This window comes from Lissotriton helveticus, chromosome 4_1, assembly GCF_964261635.1.
Source record: "Lissotriton helveticus chromosome 4_1, aLisHel1.1, whole genome shotgun sequence".
NCBI lineage: Eukaryota > Metazoa > Chordata > Amphibia > Caudata > Salamandridae > Lissotriton > Lissotriton helveticus.
In genome coordinates, this window is record NC_136063.1 from 637,621,711 (window position 1) to 637,640,154 (window position 18,444).

Genomic DNA, 18,444 nt, shown 5'->3' on the forward strand with positions numbered 1-18,444 from the left:
CGCAATGAGTCCTGCCTCCTCATCCTTCTTGACCTCTCGTCAGCATTTGACACGGTCAAACATGAGAACTTGCTGGAGCTGCTAAGTACTAGAATGGGGCTATCGGGAACTGTTCTCAAGTGGTTTTCGTCCTTCCTTCACAATCGGTCTCAGAGGTTCAAGATCGACAATGTGCTATCTACACCTGTGCCTGCAGATCTAGGTGTTCCACAAGGATCCACCCTCTCCCCAACACTGTTCAACCTCGTTATGGAACCGCTCGCCACCTTGCTTCAAGCATCCAATGTTCAATTCCATATGTACGCCGATGACACACAACTCTATCTAAAGTTACAATCCCCGGAAGATATCAAACATCTGAATTCCACGCTTATTAACACCCAATCTTGGCTGGCCGATAATCACCTCAAACTAAATGCTCTGAAAACTGAGTTTCTACTCATCACACCCCCGGCGAAAATCTCCACCACGCAAACCTGGCTCAACAACCTCACAGCACTCAATGTTCAACCTACCATCGTGGACTCGGCGTAATCCCTAGGCATCACACTCGACGCCAAGCTCAACATGCAGCAGCACGTCAGCAAAGCCAGAAAAGCAGCTAATTTCCAAATTAACACGCTGAGGAAAATTAAACCCTTCCTCCCGGCCAAAGACTTCCAAACTGCTGTACAAGCTTTAGTCATCCCTCGAATAGACTACGGAATTGCGGCCCTCAGCGGTCTCCCGCTATCCACAACAGCACCCTTAAGAGCCTCCCTGAACGCTGCCGCGAGACTCATTACTGGCTCTAGAAAGCATTCGCACATATCCCCAGACTTAAAGTCTCTAAAATGGCTGCCTTTTGAAGCCAGAATACAGCTAAAAATTGCAGTTATGACACACGCGGCCGTGCACCACAAGGCACCCAACTACCTCGCTCAAAAGCTGTCTATATCAGGAGGTTTGAGATCCAATAGGAGTACAAAAAATCTACTCCTGAAACCTCGTAGATTCCGGAAAGCGAAAACTTACAAGCGCTCCTTTTCAGGAATGGCACCCAGGATCTGGAATGCGCTCCCTCCTGAAACCAGGCTGATCTCCTCCACTGCACTCTTCAAGAAAGAGGTGAAAACAATCCTTCTGGCCAAGATCTCCTGATCGTTATAGATGTTGGTTCAGAGACTCTGCATTGCTTTGTATCACTGCTCACCCTATCCCTTGGCACTATACTCTACTTGCTGGGGGCACTACTACGCTACTCTCTTACTACCGACCAAGATATGATACACGTTGGTTTACTGATCCACCTGAACACCTCTGTAGTGGGATCAATGACTTGTGCTGTCCTATATTACTTCCTTACCTGATTGTATATGGATTGGTTTTATGTATGTTTTTATTATCCATGTTATTACCATGTTATTGACTATTATACTGTTCCCATTATCTCTGTTGACTCCTACTGCCCCTACCCTGTCTTTGTGAAGCGCTCTGATATCTGTAAGGATCCTGTTCGCGCTATATAAAACTTTGAATAAATAAATAAATAAATCCCTATTGTTTTTTTTTTTTTTAAACTTACTTTATTGATTTTACAATGATCCTTATGTTTAAACCTTTGAATTGGGTCTCAGTAAAAGCAGCTCTGAGGCTTCTAGACCTCCTGCTAGTGGAACACACCAGGATGCATATGCAGGCTGTGTAGCGAGAGATGAAGTCTCAGCACCAAGGGAAACTCCGATTCAATTCAGGGGTCAGAGGAAACTGAAATATCTACATTGGTAGCTGCTGTACTGTAATTGCACCGGGACAGACCCCTTTCCATACCCTTCTCAACATGAAGGGTTGTGACTTGTGACGCATTATTGCTGGGCTGTTATCTGCGAGAAGTGGAGATCAGAGGACCCTGGTCTCTGGTGTAAACTTGCCTCCACATCATCTTGTTGGAGCTGCGGGCAAAATACTGGCCATTAAAGGCTTTCCTCCCGTCCCTCACAGGAGAGCCGGCACAGGTTCTTACAGACAACACCATAGCCATGTGGTACTTCAAGAAGCAGGGCAGTTGGAGTTGTGGGTCCTGTGCCTAGAGGCAGTATGCCTCTCGAACTGGGCAGCTCCCTGGTTGTACAACACCTGGTGAAATCTTCAAACTGCAGGGCAGTCAAACTCCACTGCCATTGCCTAGTGCATCACAACTGGCTGCTATACTAAGATGGCAGAGGGCATCTTCCAGCAATGGAGAGAACCCGGTCTTGATCCTTTTGCAACACACAGTACTCAAATATTTGTGCGTTGGAGTTCGAAAGGGTTTGCTCCCACAGGGTTGCTTTCCAGTTGGACTGGAGCTCAGGACTCCAGTACGCCTTCCTGCCTTCATCCATCCTGCCCAAAGTTCTGATGAAAATCGGTAACGACCAGAGCCAAGTCAGTGTGATACTCAAAACTTCTGGCCATGAGCATCTGTCTTACGATTCGGCTGCCTCTTCGAGGAGGACCTCCTGTTGCAGCAGCAGGGAAAGGTTCTGCACCCGAGATTGCATAACTAACACCTCCAAGTTTGGAGATTGAGCAGTGACAGTAAACTGCTTCTGACCACCTTCTAGAGGTAGCGAATGCCATTCTGGCAGCTAGGCGTCCATCCACCAAAACCATCTATGCAGGACTCTGGGAGACGTTTGTTGTGAGATGTGCTTCTAGGAATTTCATGCTGCTGCAAGCCCAATTTTAGGACTTTTTTTTATTTGTTCTCCTTTTGTTGGCACAGAATAGCCTTGATGGGCCAACAGCTAAAGGTTATTTATCAGCCTTTCACCGGGCACCTCATCAGCCATCTCTGCTTAAGTCACCTACTGTGAATGTGCTTGTTTTTAAAAGGGCTCACCCAAGTTTCCACTGGAATCCTTTTGTGATGCCCCAATGGGATCTAAATTTGGTTCCCACATTCCTAATGTTCACTCTGTTCGAACGGATGCATAGCTGTTCTCTGTAGCTTCTAACCCTGAAGTCAATGTTCCTCATAGCAATCAAGTTAGCTCATTGCGAGAGTGAGCTACAGGCACTCTCTGTGCAACAGCCATATACGACTTTCTTCCTGGGCAAGCTAGTGCTACGGACTAAAGCGGCATTCCTTCCAAAGTCATTACTCTGTTCCACATTGGGATATCAACCTGCTAGCGTTTTTTGCCCTCCTCCTCCTCCGAGGAGAAAAACTACATCCCTTGGCCTCTAAGAAAGCTGTGAGGTTCTACAGTGACTGCACCATAAATGATCTTTCTGGTGGCTACGGTTCCCACAGATTCCACAACAATATTTCCGCCTTCATGTTCTATGGAATGATTACTTTGCACCAAGTTGAAAAAGATTCGAACTGGAGTTCTGCACAGGCACAATCATCTAATCATTGAAGGAGCCATGTTCTATGGTGAAGACCGATATCAGAAAGAAACGGACATCGATGCCTGGAGGTGGCAGTTATATTGTGGGTCGGACGTAATTCCTGGGGCAAGATGGATGCGGCGCACAGCCACACGATGCCACCTACCGGAGGACAAGGGAATTGCCGAGAAAAAGTCTCCAGATCGGCATCTGTGAGTATTCACAAGATGAGCAATCTGTGGTTAGACATAGTATCCTTTATACGGATTGTTACCAAAGATAAGTAACTTGTTCATCTCACATAGTGATGGAAATATTCAGTATTTATGAATATTATGGAATACTTCAGGACGGAATCTATTACTATGCCAGCCTTCCAAAACAAACAAGTTTCACAAGCTTTAAAATGTAACCAAAGGAACAAAGCAACAAATAAAAATAAAAGACATCCACTTCTCCACGCACTCTGCCTACCTATGAATCAAACAAAAAATTCAGAGTCATATTCCGGTTTCACATACATATTTTGTACATGTACAAAACTCAAAATTGCGCACTTCTGAGAGACGAAAACGTGATATTCTCTCACCATTTGCTCAGACCAGCTTCTTCAGGGGTGCATGGCAGTCACAGTTTGAAAGCATTCGATTTTTTTAACTCTTATAGTGCAGTTTACAGACTAGGGTGGTAGACTGCTCTGAATGAATAAAGGCGTGAGTATAAAGCAACTCTGAAAACGAAAGTGTTCCTCAGAAGGCTCACAAAGAAACTCAGAAAATGAGCAATCTTTTTTAAGGGAGAGGTGAGAATGGTCCTACTGAAAGAACAAAAAGTGCATACTTTATCATAAAAATAGTTGCATATTTTGTTCATTTGTTTATTGTATGCACACTATTTCCAATTACCCAAATGTGGTTGAGCTTAGTTATTGGTTGTGCCTTTAGTTTGATAGCTTTCATTCTTATTTAACTAATTCTATTTAAGTCCACATGGACTGGACAAATTATTTCTATTTCGTACTTCTTTATGTTTGAGCTTAGGCTTCGAAGGACTTCTTTTCATTCTATATGTTGATGTGTATTTATATACAGAGAGTTGCTATTGTATGTCTTTCACTCTGTACCAAAGCTTTTGCCCAGGCTTGCTTTTTCAAAGCACACTCCCATTTGTAAACAGATTTCTTAAGTTGCTGTTTCATAATGAAATGGTTACTTACCAGTAAGGAGTAACATTGCAGCCTGATGAGTTTTTTTACTGATTCATATGGTGTGCCTTCATTCAGCCATCTAGTTGTTGGGTCTGGAATCATGTTTTGTCCTCCAGTTTTTTTTGTGTGGTCATCATTGACTTCTATTTGGTGGTAAGCCCAACCCTTGTGAGATGCCTTGGCTCCAAGGTCTTGAGGGAGTCGGCAAACCCCCTTCTTCCGCTGCAGTAGTGCTGCTGTTTCAGCCTCAAGTCAGAGTCTTTTCCTTTCGCCCTTCATCGAATATTCAGCATCGGTCGATGAGGATACTCTCTATTTGAATCACTCTGCTTTGTGTACTTTGCTTCTCTGGCCCTTTCCTTCGGTATCTCCTTGGTGCCTGCCAGCATCGAGGCTTGTTTCAAAGGTATGCCCCCATTAGTGTCCTTTAGTTGAGACCCGTGCAGCTCCTTGCGTTTGTGCCGACCTTCAGTTGTCGTATGTTTTGATGTTGATGCAGATGGCCTTCTGGGTCTTTGGTGGTTTTGTTACCGTTGTCTTTTCAGCGTCCTTCGCCGCTTCCGTTTTTTCAGCATCAATAACACTCACTTCGGTGTCGGATCTTCCCCCCTGCACCGTTTCCGCTTCTTTGACGTTTTCTTCATCGTTGCTAGAGAGACACAAGTACTTTAGGGATTCCTATTGTTTCTGAGTGCTAAACATGCAGTGATGTGCAAGTCGTTTCTTTGGTCTGGCTTTGAACGTTTTAGGATGGAACTGCACAGGCCTCACAGTTTTTGGCGTTGTAGTCAGTCGGAAGGCACAGGTTACAAATCTTGTGTGGATCCCTCTGCACACGTGTGGTGGCAGTTTGGAAAGAATTTAAAAGGGGGGTTCTCCATATAACTCATCTGTCACCTCTACATGCTCTTGCCATGTGCCATCCAGTACCAGGTTCTCCATCCCCGAGGGGGAGCTCTCCTCCAGGGTTACAATGTTCCTCAAGGTCTCTATGCTTTTGGAACCCTTTTTTTTCTTTTCTCTGCAGATCCCTGTAGATTCTACAGAGCACCTCCGGTGTGCTTTTAGACCCAACATTAGACAAGCATTGGAAATGCAATAGGTCTCGCAGTAGTAAAGTTTGAGCTATAGGTGTTATTTATTTTTTTGTTTTTTATTTATGTGTTGTTTTTTCTAAATAGCTAAATTAATAGCTTTCTTCTTTACAAAGCCAATAGTTATAATTTGTGTAAATGTGACACCTCTAGCATTTGTAAAGCAACATGTTTTGTATTAACGGGACTTATATGTGACTTATATGTATTGATATAAAAAAAATCAATGGCTTAAAAAAAAAATTAATAATTAATACGTAAATAAAATGGATTTTATTTTATATTGCCAATAGCTTAAAGTTTATTAAATATATTTAGAGAAGATGCTGTGGTTGCGCTGAGTGAGGGTGAGTGAGGGTGAGTGAGCGATTGAGGGTGAGTGAGGGATTGAGGGTGAGTGAGGGTGAGGGTGAGTGAGCGATTGAGGGTGAGTGAGGGATTGAGGGTGAGTGAGGGTGAGTGAGGGTGGGTGAGGGGTTGAGGGTGAGTGAGGGTGAGTGAGGGTGAGTGAGGGTGAGTGAGGGTGAGTGAGGGTGAGTGAGGGTGAGTGAGGGTGAGTGAGGGTGAGTGAGGGTGAGTGAGGGTGAGTGAGGGTGAGTGAGGGTGAGTGAGGGTGAGGGGTTGAGGGTGAGTGAGGGTGGGTGAGGGTGAGTGAGGGTGAGTGAGGGTGAGTGAGGGTGAGTGAGGGTGAGGGTGAGTGAGGGGTTGAGGGTGAGTGAGGGTGGGTGAGGGGTTGAGGGTGAGTGAGGGTGGGTGAGGGTGAGTAAGGGTGAGTGAGGGTGAGTGAGGGTGAGTGAGGGTGAGTGAGGGTGAGTGAGGGTGAGTGAGGGTGAGTGAGGGTGAGTGAGGGTGAGTGAGGGTGAGGGGTTGAGGGGTTGAGGGTGCGTGAGGGTGAGGGGTTGAGGGTGAGTGAGGGTGGGTGAGGGGGTGAGTGAGGGTGAGTGAGGGTGAGGGATTGAGGGTGAGGGGTTGAGGGTGAGGGGTTGAGGGTGAGGGAGGGTGAGTGAGGGTGAGGGGTTGAGGGTGGGTGAGGGTGAGGGGTTGAGGGTGGGTGAGGGTGAGTGAGGGTGAGGGTGAGTGAGGGGTTGAGGGTGAGTGAGGGTGAGGGGTTGAGGGTGAGTGAGGGTGGGTGAGGGTGAGTGAGGGTGAGAGGGTGGGTGAGGGTGAGTGAGGGTGAGGGGTTGAGGGTGAGTGAGGGTGAGGGGTTGAGGGTGAGGGGTTGAGGGTGAGGGGTTGAGGGTGAGGGGTTGAGGGTGAGGGGTTGAGGGTGAGGGGTTGAGGGTGAGGGGTTGAGGGTGAGGGGTTGAGGGTGAGGGGTTGAGGGTGAGGGGTTGAGGGTGAGGGGTTGAGGGTGAGGGGTTGAGGGTGAGGGTGAGGGTGAGTGAGGATGAGGTGTTGAGGGTGAGAGTGAGGGTGAGTGAGGGTGAGAGTGAGGGTGAGTGAGGGTGAGTGTGAGGGGTTGAGGGTGGGTGAGGGTGAGTGAGGGTGAGGGGTTGAGGGTGAGTGAGGATGAGTGAGAGTGAGGGGTTGAGGGTGAGGGGTTGAGGGTGAGTGAGGGTGAGGGGTTGAGGGTGAGTGGGGTTGAGGGTGAGTGAGGGTGAGGGTGAGTGAGGGTGAGGGTGAGTGAGGATGAGGTGTTGAGGGTGGGTGAGGGTGAGTGAGGGTGAGAGTGAGAGTGAGGGTGAGTGAGGGTGAGTGAGGGTGAGGGGTTGAGGGTGGGTGAGGGTGAGTGAGGGTGAGGGGTTGAGGGTGAGTGAGGATGAGTGAGAGTGAGGGGTTGAGGGTGAGGGGTTGAGGGTGAGTGAGGGTGAGGGGTTGAGGGTGAGTGGGGTTGAGGGTGAGTGAGGGTGAGGGTGAGTGAGGGTGAGGGTGAGTGAGGGTGAGTGAGGGTGGGGGTTTGAGGATGAGTGAGGGTGAGGGTGAGTGAGGGTGAGTGAGGGTGAGGGGTTGAGGGTGAGTGAGGGTGAGTGAGGGTGAGGGGTTGAGGGTGAGTGAGGGTGAGGGGTTGAGGGTGAGTGAGGGTGAGGGGTTGAGGGTGAGGGAGGGTGAGTGGTTGAGGGTGAGTGAGGGTGAGTGAGGGTGAGGGGTTGAGGGTGAGGGGTTGAGGGTGAGGGGTTGAGGGTGAGTGGGGGTGAGTGAGGGTGAGGGTGAGGGAGGGGTTGAGGGTGTGAGGTTTCGGGTGTGTGACGGTGTGTGAGTGTGAGTGAGGGTGATTGAGGGTGAGAGGTGTTGTTAGGCAGAGGGTGTGTGACGGTGTGTGAGCGTGAGGGTGTGTGAGGCTGAGTGTGAGTGAGTGTGAGTGAGGGGGTGTGAGGGTGATGGGGTGTGAGGGTGAGGGGGTGTGTGAGGGTGAGTGTGAGCGAGGGAGTGTGAGTGTGTGTGAGTTGTTGAAGGTGAGAGTTAGGGTGTGTGAGGGTGATGGTGTGAGGGTGATTGAGGGTGTGTGAGGGTGAGGGGATGAGGGTAAGGCTGTGTGAGGCTGAGGGGTGTTGATGGTGAGAGAGTGTGAGGGGTGTGAGTGGGTGCGGCTGTCCGGTGTAGTGAGTGTGAGCTTGTTGTGAGGGGTGTTATTTTTTGAGGGGAGTGAGGGTGTGTGAGTGTGTGTGAGGGGGTGTGAGTGTGTGTGAGGGTGAGTGTGGCGGGAAGAGGGCATCAGCTGGCAAACCAGAGAGCTCCCTCAGACCTTGGAGCGCCAATTGGCTCTGAAATGAAAGGCCACTTCGCCACACACACAGTGTACACACTTCCAGCTGCTGAAACGTTGTTCATCTGTGCTTTCACACTTGTAATCAAAAGCCCGGGCCAACCGCGTAATGGCCCGACCACTCACGTCTTATTCCAGGCCGAATTGTAATGCAACAAACATTGTGGGGGTTGATCGTGTGTCTTGTTCTGCAGAGAGCTTTCTGTTTTCACAAGCTAGAAAGAAACCGGGACCGAAAAAAAACTTTAAAGTATGTGCCACACAGCTGTTCAAAAACTGATACGCATGGTTTCATTCTTCTTGAACGCAGTTATCATTTGAAAAACTGTAGTTTTCTTGAAAATCCAATATTTAAAATGGGACGAGTCGCAAAATACATAGAATAAAAAAGTTAATTTTCGAAATGCATTGCTTTACACATCTGTTTTTCACACGACTTTTAACGTGCATACCCATTGATGCAATTTAGGGTTGCATGCATGTGTCTGTGTATATATTTATATATGTGTACATACATGTTTACATTCATGTTTATTTTCCTGCAAGCACACTCACACGCTTAGACAACCTTCATACATGTTAATGTATCTATCTACTACGTCGAGTATGTGAAGCCGTGTCTTGCAGGCAACGTGAACAGTCCTAGCGTGTTTGTAGACTTTATGGTAACCGATTTGTTATGTGACCTTGAAGTCGTGTGTAATATATAACAGGCATGATTCTTTTTTTTTTTTTTGGTTTGTCTGCAAGAAAACGTTTATCACCTCCACGTGGTCGATGCAAAATCATGGCCCGTTGGCTTTTGAAACTTTTAATCTTGGAGGATTCGCTGGTTATAATGGCGCGGTAGCATATTTTTTTCAACACAGGCTCTCCATCCGTGAGAAAATATAATCTAAGATTTGGATCTCAGGAAAGCATATAGTGTAGCTGGAAACTACATCACGAGAAGCGGAAAGTGCCTGTTATTTAGAGCAGGCCAAAATATTGTTGTGGGACAAATTGTACATTCACTTTCTCTGGATCCGCGAGCCTCCTGTGAGCGTTCGGACTATCGCGAGCAGCTTACTGGGTGAAAATTCGCCGGTCCGAATGGACGTGCGTTATTTAATATACTGCTGTAAATTGCACACCCCAAAAATAACAAGACGGCAACATCATTCTGTCTCAGGGCTATAAATAGGAGTAAGTGCACGAAGAGAACCTGCTAGGGTGGAGGGGGGGTAGGGGGGAGCAGGGTATGCATTTATCTTTGTGATTTTCCATTGCGCGAACAGGGCGCCAGAGAGCTTTACAAAACAATCAGCTTACTCAAACCAATGCAATAACAAGAGAAACACCGAGCACGGCGTCAGTGTTGGCATTGCTGGGGGGTAGGGGGTGAGTGGTGAACTGTGTGCAATTTGAAGATCATGGGTCCTGCGCTCACTAATGCAGCTCTCATTGTTAATGTGCTGTAACTTTCGTGAAAGTTGAGGTGTGTTCTCTAAAGGGAATGACCAAAAAAAGTGTAACTAGAAATCCTTTCTAAGATGCATGGCCTACGTAAACAAGGCGGGCAGGGGAGGGGGCGGAGCGGGGAGAGCAGCATGTGGGTGTTAAGAAGCCGGGCCTTTGAAGTGAAGCTAAGCTTCACCTCAAAAGGTGTCGGAGGAATGCGGGAGAGAGGAACAGATGGCGATTGCGGCTGTGCACGCGCTTTTAAGCTCAATGCACATGCGCATTGAGCTTAAAAGTCACGGGCACTGCAAGGAATCGCCACGATTCCTTGCTTCTCAGTTAAAAGTTGTTTAAGCCGCAATAGGCTCGCAAGCTCGATGCGCATGCGCATCGACAGGCGAGACCTAAAAAAAGAATCTGAAGATGGCGGCGGTGACACACAGGAACTTCTGGGGTACCGTCTGACATCGCACAAGGGATGGACGTATCACCAAATGGTGGGTGACGAGACACACACACAAAAACAAAAAACACAGGAGACAAAACATAATTCGGGACCCAACCACTAGATGGCGGAATAAATGCACGGCATATGAATCCAGTAAAGGATTTGTGTTGCAAAACTAAAAGACAACCCTTGCTACGGTGATGTGAGTTTCCTAATGAACAATTCTAGTCACCACCACCAAAAATGAATAACAAACCATACCAAATTACGAAGAGGGTACCTGGAAATACTGCTTATGCACAAATGAAATCCCCAAGATGTCCACACTGATATGGTGGCAGAACCGGTCCTGGGAAGCTTGATTCCGGTCCAAGGAAGACATGACTTGGCAGTTCGGGCTGGACTGTTCCCATGAGGCACAGGGTCAGATTGATTTGCATATGGCCATGTCTGAACTGGGGTGGCGGAGTGAGCTAAAGAACGGTGATGGATTAAACCCAGATCAGTTGACTGGGGGTGAGTGTTTGTATTGTCAACGGTCCGTCCATCACCACCTTTGGTTTTTCTTGGCAGAAGTTTACAGTCATACATGTGTGCTGTAGCTAATGGGTTTTACCCATTTAATCCTTCTGGATTGTTTTTTCCCACTGGTCGGTTTTTGGATCTTTAATGTTAGTGAGTCTCACTCACAATAAATTCAATGTAAATGGACTGAGTGCACTAATTACCACCAGTGTCTGCCTTTTAAGGTTGCCGCACATTTGCCTTGCTCAATTGACCACACTTAATTCCAGGTCTTCGTTGCCTCCTTTTCCTACTTTCTGGGTATTACAAATTACTGTGCTGGCCAACAGGAGGATCAAAGTCCTCACCATACAATAGAGCCATTAACAGTGCTTGACCAACTTCCTATGAAAGAAATGTGTGGTAGGAGGTCGGCATGTGTTATTTGACTCCTCAAACTGAACGAAGGCTGGGAAAGTCCAGGCCTCCCAAAACAGATGAGTAAGGCCAGACCTCTAAAACCAAACATGAGGGGCTCCTCATTGAAGTTTTGGTGGAAGGGGATTAGGCAGCTCTCTCAGTTGGAGCTGGAGCTGAGGCTACTAGGGAAGATCTTTTCTTAGACCACTTGAAGTTGTCATGATGAAATGCTCAGAATGCTGTGAAGGGTGGCTGGAGCAGGGGCGGAGTGATGATATGGCAACCTAGGAGGTGGCAGAGGTCTCTGCCTTCCAGAATTTTCCACCCCACTTCAAAACTCCTGCACAAGGATGAAAGATTTGATAAACCACTGCATCGGGGAGTGATGATGGTGAAAGAATGCCTAGCTGTAAGGAGAAGTCACCTGATGCCACTGCAAGGATGGACTTTGACTTTTATCTAGCGGCCTGGACTAGGACATGTTTCTTCAGGCCAGTAGTGCTGGCCCCCTGGTGCCCTCTGAGGAACAACTGAGGGAATGGGCCTGATGGGGGACCTTGAATGGTTCCCCTGGGACTTATAGGAACTGCCCTTGTCTCTGCTCACACACAGGTGCCCTTGAAGTAGCCAGGAGGATGTGAGACCTGGTGAGTGTGGCGCTCAGGGAGCAGCAAAATCAGACTTTCCAGCAAGGGGGCACAATGAGGACTTGGTTCCTAATAACGGGAAACCTGTGGACGTATTACTTGGGAAGTACTCGCATCTTTTGCAACTAATAACCCAATTTCTTACATTCCAGAATGCATTAAAACTTGCAGTCAGTTTTCAACCGTTGCTCTATTAGAGCAAGCTATAGCTCAATGGAAGGCAAAAAATGTCTGAGCCCTACAACCTGTTTCCAAATGCAATTCACTTCACACCCTCACATACCTCTTTATCATATGCTCATAAACGAAGGAAGGCATTATTGTAATGGTCACCACATTCCCAGCTGTTGCCAAAATGTCTGAAGTTTGAGAGTCCTGAGAAACAAAAGAAACACATGGTGAGACGTAAAAATTGCATTCTAGTTGAAAAAGTGCACATTTACAGCTTTAATACTTAGATTTCTACGCAAGAAGGATTAGTTACTTACCTGTAATCCTAGTTCTCTTCCAGGGGTATACTCATTAAAGTTATAAGCACTGAATTATCTCCGCCCATGAGCGGGAACCCGGAACACAAACAATATACATATATATGTGTAAATATACCAAAAAGTACATAGTACTAAACTAATTATACACATATACATGTATAAGACCCATAATATGCAGCCTAACATATATACATAAGCTAATAAAGCCAAACTTACATACGTTCTGTAGCATGAAAATATGCTATATATCAATGCAATAAACAGGCATGAGCCTAAAATGCATTTCATAACCATGAAAACCTTTTATCTTCATCAAAGAACCTGTGGTAAACAATTATTAGCCTAAAAGGATGCATATGAAAAAATGTCTGTGTACAGAAAATCAGACTGGCACCCTGCCTTTAAGGCCCCGGGGAATCTGCACACTTCGCCTTTAAGGCCTCCAGGAGAACTCTGTTCCCATAATGCCCCACAGGTGACAGTTAGGCCAGTTCTTTTGTACGGCACCATAGACTTAGCAGGAATCTGCACTTTAAAACCTTTACAATAATAACCGATCGAAAACTCAATGCTACTGCTCGCCCGGGGAGGCGGGAGGGTGCTTATGACTTTAATGAGTATACCCCTGGAAGAGAACTAGGATTACAGGTAAGTAACTAATCCTTCTCTTCCAGGGGATACTCATTAATAGTCATAAGCACTGAATAGAGTAGCAAGCTCATACCCACTAGAAGCGGGCGAACAGATAAGTGCATAGCCACACTTTTAAACCATAGTGTTCAGCTAGAATTAGCAAACAAATTTCTGAGGGATGCTTGTCCCACTTGTGCATCAACCTGCGCATCAGAATCTAAACAGTAATGGCGTGTAAACTTATGCACTGAACGCCAAGTAGCTGCTTTACATATCTCTGACATAGCCACATTCCTAAGGAGAGCTGTGGTGGAAGCTTTCCCCCTCGTAGAATGCGCCCTAGGTCTACCTGATAAAGACTTGTGGGCTAGCTGATAAGCCAGTAGGATACATGACACAATCCATCTAGAAATGGACCTCTTGGACGCTGCCAAACCAGTATTCCTAGGACCACAGTTCACAAACAGACGGTCTGTATGCCTCAAAGACTTTGTTCTGTCTAAGTAAAATTTCAAAACCCTTTTCAGATCTAACGAATGTAGAGCCCGTTCAGCCTGGCTGGAAGGGTTTGGAAAAAAAGTAGGCAATGTTATGGTTTGATTAATATGAAAATCCGACACCACCTTGGGCAGGAAAGCAGGATGAGTTCTGAGCACCACTCTGTTTCCATGAAAAATAGTGTACGGTTCCTTGCAACACAGAGCCTGGATTTCGCTCACCCTACAAGCAGAAGTGATGACCACCAGGAACGCTACTTTCCAAGATAAGTGTTGTAAAGACGCTTTATGTATGGGTTCAAAGGGGGAACCCATTAACTTGGTCAACACCACATTAAGTTCCCAAGGTGGAGAAGGAAACCTGACTGGAGGATACACCTTCCTTAAACCTTCCAAAAAATCCTTCACCACAGGCATCCGAAAGAAAGATATCTGTGTTGGCGATTTTCTATAAGCAGTTATTGCAGCAAGATGGACTTTGATGGAACTAAACTGCAAACCAGATTCAGCAAGGTAAAGCAGATAAGGTAAGATCACCTGTTCTTGATCATAAATAGGGTCAAGACCCTTACTTTGACACCTAAGGTAAAAGCGTTTCCACTTAAATCCGTAGGATTGTCTTGTAGAAGGCCGCTTTGCCTCCTTAAGGATGTTCATACACTCCGGATTCAGCTGCAAGTGCCCGTACTGGATGACTTCAGGAGCCATGCTGCCAAGCGCAGGGAGGGCAGATTGGGATGAAACACTTGCCCCTCCTGTTTGGACAGAAGATCCGGGCGACAAGGCAATCTCCTGTGTGGCACTTCTGACAACTGGAGGAGATCTGGGAACCACCACTGGCGTGGCCACTCTGGGCAAATCAGTATCATTCTGGAGTCGGTCTTGTACATCCGGTTGATCACTGCCGGTATCAACGGAGTCAGTGGAAAAGCATACAGCAAGTTTTGACACCAGTCTATCAAAAGGGCATTCGCTTGAGACCCTCTCTGGGAGAACCTGGACGCGAAGACGGGGCATTTTGTGTTTGCCGCGTCTGCGAACAGATCGATGTCTGGTGTTCCCCAAGCTTGGAAAATGCTGTGCGCGACGTCCTCATTGAGAACCCAGTCGTGCGCTTCGACGAAGTCTCTGCTGAGGTCGTCCGCCTGTGAGTTGAGACTCCCTGGCAGATGAACCGCTGTTATTGACAGGTCTCGTGCTAGCAACCAATGCCAGATGGTCTGGGCTTCTATGGACAGAGTCCTGGACCTGGTACCCCCCTGCTTGTTTAAGTAATACATTGTGGTTGTATTGTCTGTTTGCACCAGGAGGGACAGAGTATGTAGAGATGGAGCCAGGAACTTGAGAGCAAGATGGACCGCTCTGAGTTCGAGTAGATTGATGTGATATCCTTTCTCGAAGTCTGACCATAGCCCTTGTACCTGCAGAGGGCCCATATGCGCCCCCCAACATTGGCGAGAGGCGTCTGTGATCAGAGTCTGCGTTGGTGGGTCCTGATGAAAAGGAACTCCCTTCATCAAGTGTGTCTTCTTCATCCACCACCAGATGGAATCTCTTGCAGACTGTTGGAGATGAATTTGATCCTCCCAGCAACCCGTCCTCTGCTTCCACTGATCTTCCAGACACTGTTGTAGAGGACGCATATGCAAACGTGCGTTTGGAACGATGAAGATGCACGATGCCATGGACCCCAGGAGAGAGGACACTTGCCGAACTGTCGGATGTGCAGACTGAAGGAGAAGAATACACTTCGCCTTGATGGATAACCACCTCTCCTCCGAAGGACACAAGTTTTCTTTTTCCGTGTCCAGTTGAGCACCCAGGTAGTGGATCTTCTGGGTGGGGTTCATTATGGACTTCTTGTAATTGACTTGAAGACCCAACTTGCACATGAGGTGGAGGCATATCGATAGATGTTCTTCCAGTAGAGATGGGGGATGAACTCTTCAGAAGCCAGTCGTCTAAGTACGGATATATGAAAATCCGTCTCTTTCAAAGACAAGCCGCAACTATCCGCCATACATTTGGAAAAGGTTCTGGGAGCTGATCTCAGGCCGAATGGGAGAACTGCGTACTGATAGTGATGAGCAGCTACTTGAAACCTGAGAAACTTGCGATGTTTACTGGATACCGGAATATGAAAGTAAGCATCCTTCAGATCGATGGAGCACATCCAATTCCCCTGATGTAACTGGGGGAAGATCTGATGAAGAGCCAGCATTCAAAACTTCTCCTTTCGAATGAATCTGTTCAACAGTCTCAAATCCAGAATGGGTCTGAACTCCGTAGCTGGACCTTTAAAATCGAGAGTACAGGCCTTGATATCTCTGCTGAGATGGAACTAGTTCTATGGCCTTCTTCTTCAGAAGGATGTTCGCTTCCTGTTGTAAACGTTTTACATTCCACTGTAACATCTTTAGAGGACGCATGACAGGGGGTGGCTTCTTGAATCTCAAAAGGTACCCGCTCTGAATGATACCCATCACCCATCTGTCCATTGTGATCTGTTTCCACCCGTCCAGAAACCACACAATACTTCCTCCAACCGGAGTGGCACACGGTTGTGGAGGAAGCCTCCGTTCATTGTTTTTGAGGCTGTTTGGTAGCGGATGACTGCTGCCTATTTCCATTCCCTCTGCCTCGCCCAGGTCGCCGCTGTTGGAATTGCGACCTCTGTTGATTCTGGCCTTGGTTTTGCGAGGACCAATTCGTCTGTTGGCTCGCTGCTGGAAAGATCTCTTGTCAAAGGGACGAAAATTACCACAACGTTTAAATTCTTTCTTCTTTTCAAGACCTACGGCCTTAAGAGTGTCCAACTCCACTTTCATCTTGGACATCTCATCGTCAGCATGAGATCCAAACAGAGTCGAACCATTGAACGGTAAATTCACTATTTTCCTCTGGGCCTCAGGCTTTAGCCCAGTAAGGCGCAGCCAAGCTGAACACCTAGCACAAATACCGTGCGCATAGCCATGCGCTGCCAGATCCGCCGAATCAGCAGCCGCGCTAATGCTCTGGTTAGCCACCAGTCCGCCTTCTTCCACAATCTCCAGGAAATCCTTTTGATCTTCCTTAGGGAGTTTATCCGCAAAACGAGCCACCGAGTCCCATAGCAGACGATCATAGCGGCCCAGTAAGGCTGCCGCACTGGCCACTCTCATGACCGACCCCGAGGTGTTTGTCATTCTTCGCCCCAAGGAATCTATACTCTTGCTATTCTTTTCAGGTGGAGCAGAAGAGGTAGATGCTGCAGAATACGATTTTCTGACATCCGCCACAATAAGCGAGTCTGGAGGTGGGTCAGAGCGCAAAAAAAGCCTTGTACTTTTTTGCAATCCTAGAAGGACCTGAACCCACCGTGGCCGGAGTCAAGAATGTTCTCATTGCTGGTTCTATCAAACCGGGCACTAACGGCAGAAGAGGCCTGCCAGACATCTTGTGATGCAGGGTTTCAAAGATGACGGACGATGTCACTTGGGGAACTGCCATCTTGATGTTGAACTTATTCGCCCCACGACATAGTACATCATTAAATGTGCTCAAATTATCTACGGGAGACACTCTGGAAGGTGGAGTAGATGATATAGTGGGAGAATAGTCTCTATATGAAGACCTTGAAGAGGACGAAGATGACGTAGAAGATGGTGAAGGGGTTCTACGCCATCTGAGGAGTTGCCGATCGCTGCCTCCTACGCTCCCTCGAACGTGATCTCGCTCTCACTAGGGATTTCGAGCGTGATCTTCTATGCAGCTCCGTCTGAGGGACCAGAGCCCTCATCCCCATCAGTCCTGCATCTGGACGCATCTTCCAATGTCTCAGGCTTTCCAGCCACCTCTGACATGTTAAGAGGCCGCTCTGCACGCTCAGGTGAAGCCTCAGGTGAAACCTGCACAATATGCAGCTCTGCTGAAGACTTGGATGCTCTGGAGACTACACTCCGCTCAGATTTTGATGAGCCAGATGGAGTCCGTTGTCTGGGCACCAATTGTCTGTCATCTGACACGTGCCCTGAGGTTGAGCCAGAATGCGCCACCACAGAAGAGTCCTGGTGCGCTGCCTCTTGACCCGCCGCAGACCTGTCTTTTTGCTGACCCTGCGGTGTAGACGCCACTAAAGGTTGTGGACTTATTCCTGACCTCGACAAAGACCTAAGTGAGGTCCGAGAGGCTGGTCTTGATAGTCTCAAAACCGACCTTTCATCAGGTGGGGGAGACCTAGACTCTGACACTCCATGCTTCGAGCCCGAAGCATGTTTCGACGTCGACCTACGTCGCGATGGAGACCTCGACCGTCTGTTCTTTTTAGGTCTCGACGTCGAACTCTTCGACGCCGATCTTCCTTCGCCTCTCGACGTCGACCTTTTTCTCGACGACGACGACTTACGTCTCTCCCTCCACCGTCGTCTCCCCTTCGACGACGACCGATGACTCTCTCTCGACGTCGACACTGGATCCTTCGACGTCGACCCTCGATCCTTCGAAGTCGGACGCCTCTCTTCCCTCGACGTCGATCTCTTACGATCCTTCGACGTCGAACCTTGCACCCCCGACGTCGTCCTTACTGCAATCGACACCAGATGTCTCGACGTCGAAAGGGATTTCGACAGCGACTGTCTAGACGCTGAACCTTGCCTCACCGGCGATGTCCTCGAAGTCGATGGAGCCTTCTTCGACGCCGACAAGGCTGACGGTGATCTGGATCTCGACGCTGAGCGCACCTTTTTTGACGGCGACGCTCCCTGGAGTCGATGTTTCTTAGTTCTACCTTCAGGAGAAGATGTTCTTCGACGTTTGGGTTGAGAAGATGGCTTAGCAGATGACACCAAGCTCTTGGAGCCCCTCTCACCACGGCTTTCTCTCTCCAGAAGGCCCAGCAACCTCATTTTCTCCCTTTCTCTTAAAGTCCTATATTAGAAAGGTTGAGGCAGTGATAACACTCTTCCACCTTATGAGAAGCTGGAAGACAAACCACACAAACAGAGTGTGGGTCCGTTTTTGACAT

At 47.8% G+C, this 18,444-nt stretch overlaps 1 protein-coding gene across 1 annotated transcript in view; it reads right to left on the reverse strand.

The window, feature by feature from the left end:
* Positions 1 to 18,444, reverse strand: part of SDCBP (syndecan binding protein) — a 187,213-nt gene that overhangs the window by 12,262 nt on the left and 156,507 nt on the right. The window contains exon 8 of the mRNA XM_078687270.1: positions 12,105 to 12,196. Within this exon, the coding sequence (XP_078543396.1) occupies positions 12,105 to 12,196 (92 nt within the window). The remainder of the gene's footprint in view (positions 1 to 12,104; positions 12,197 to 18,444) is intronic.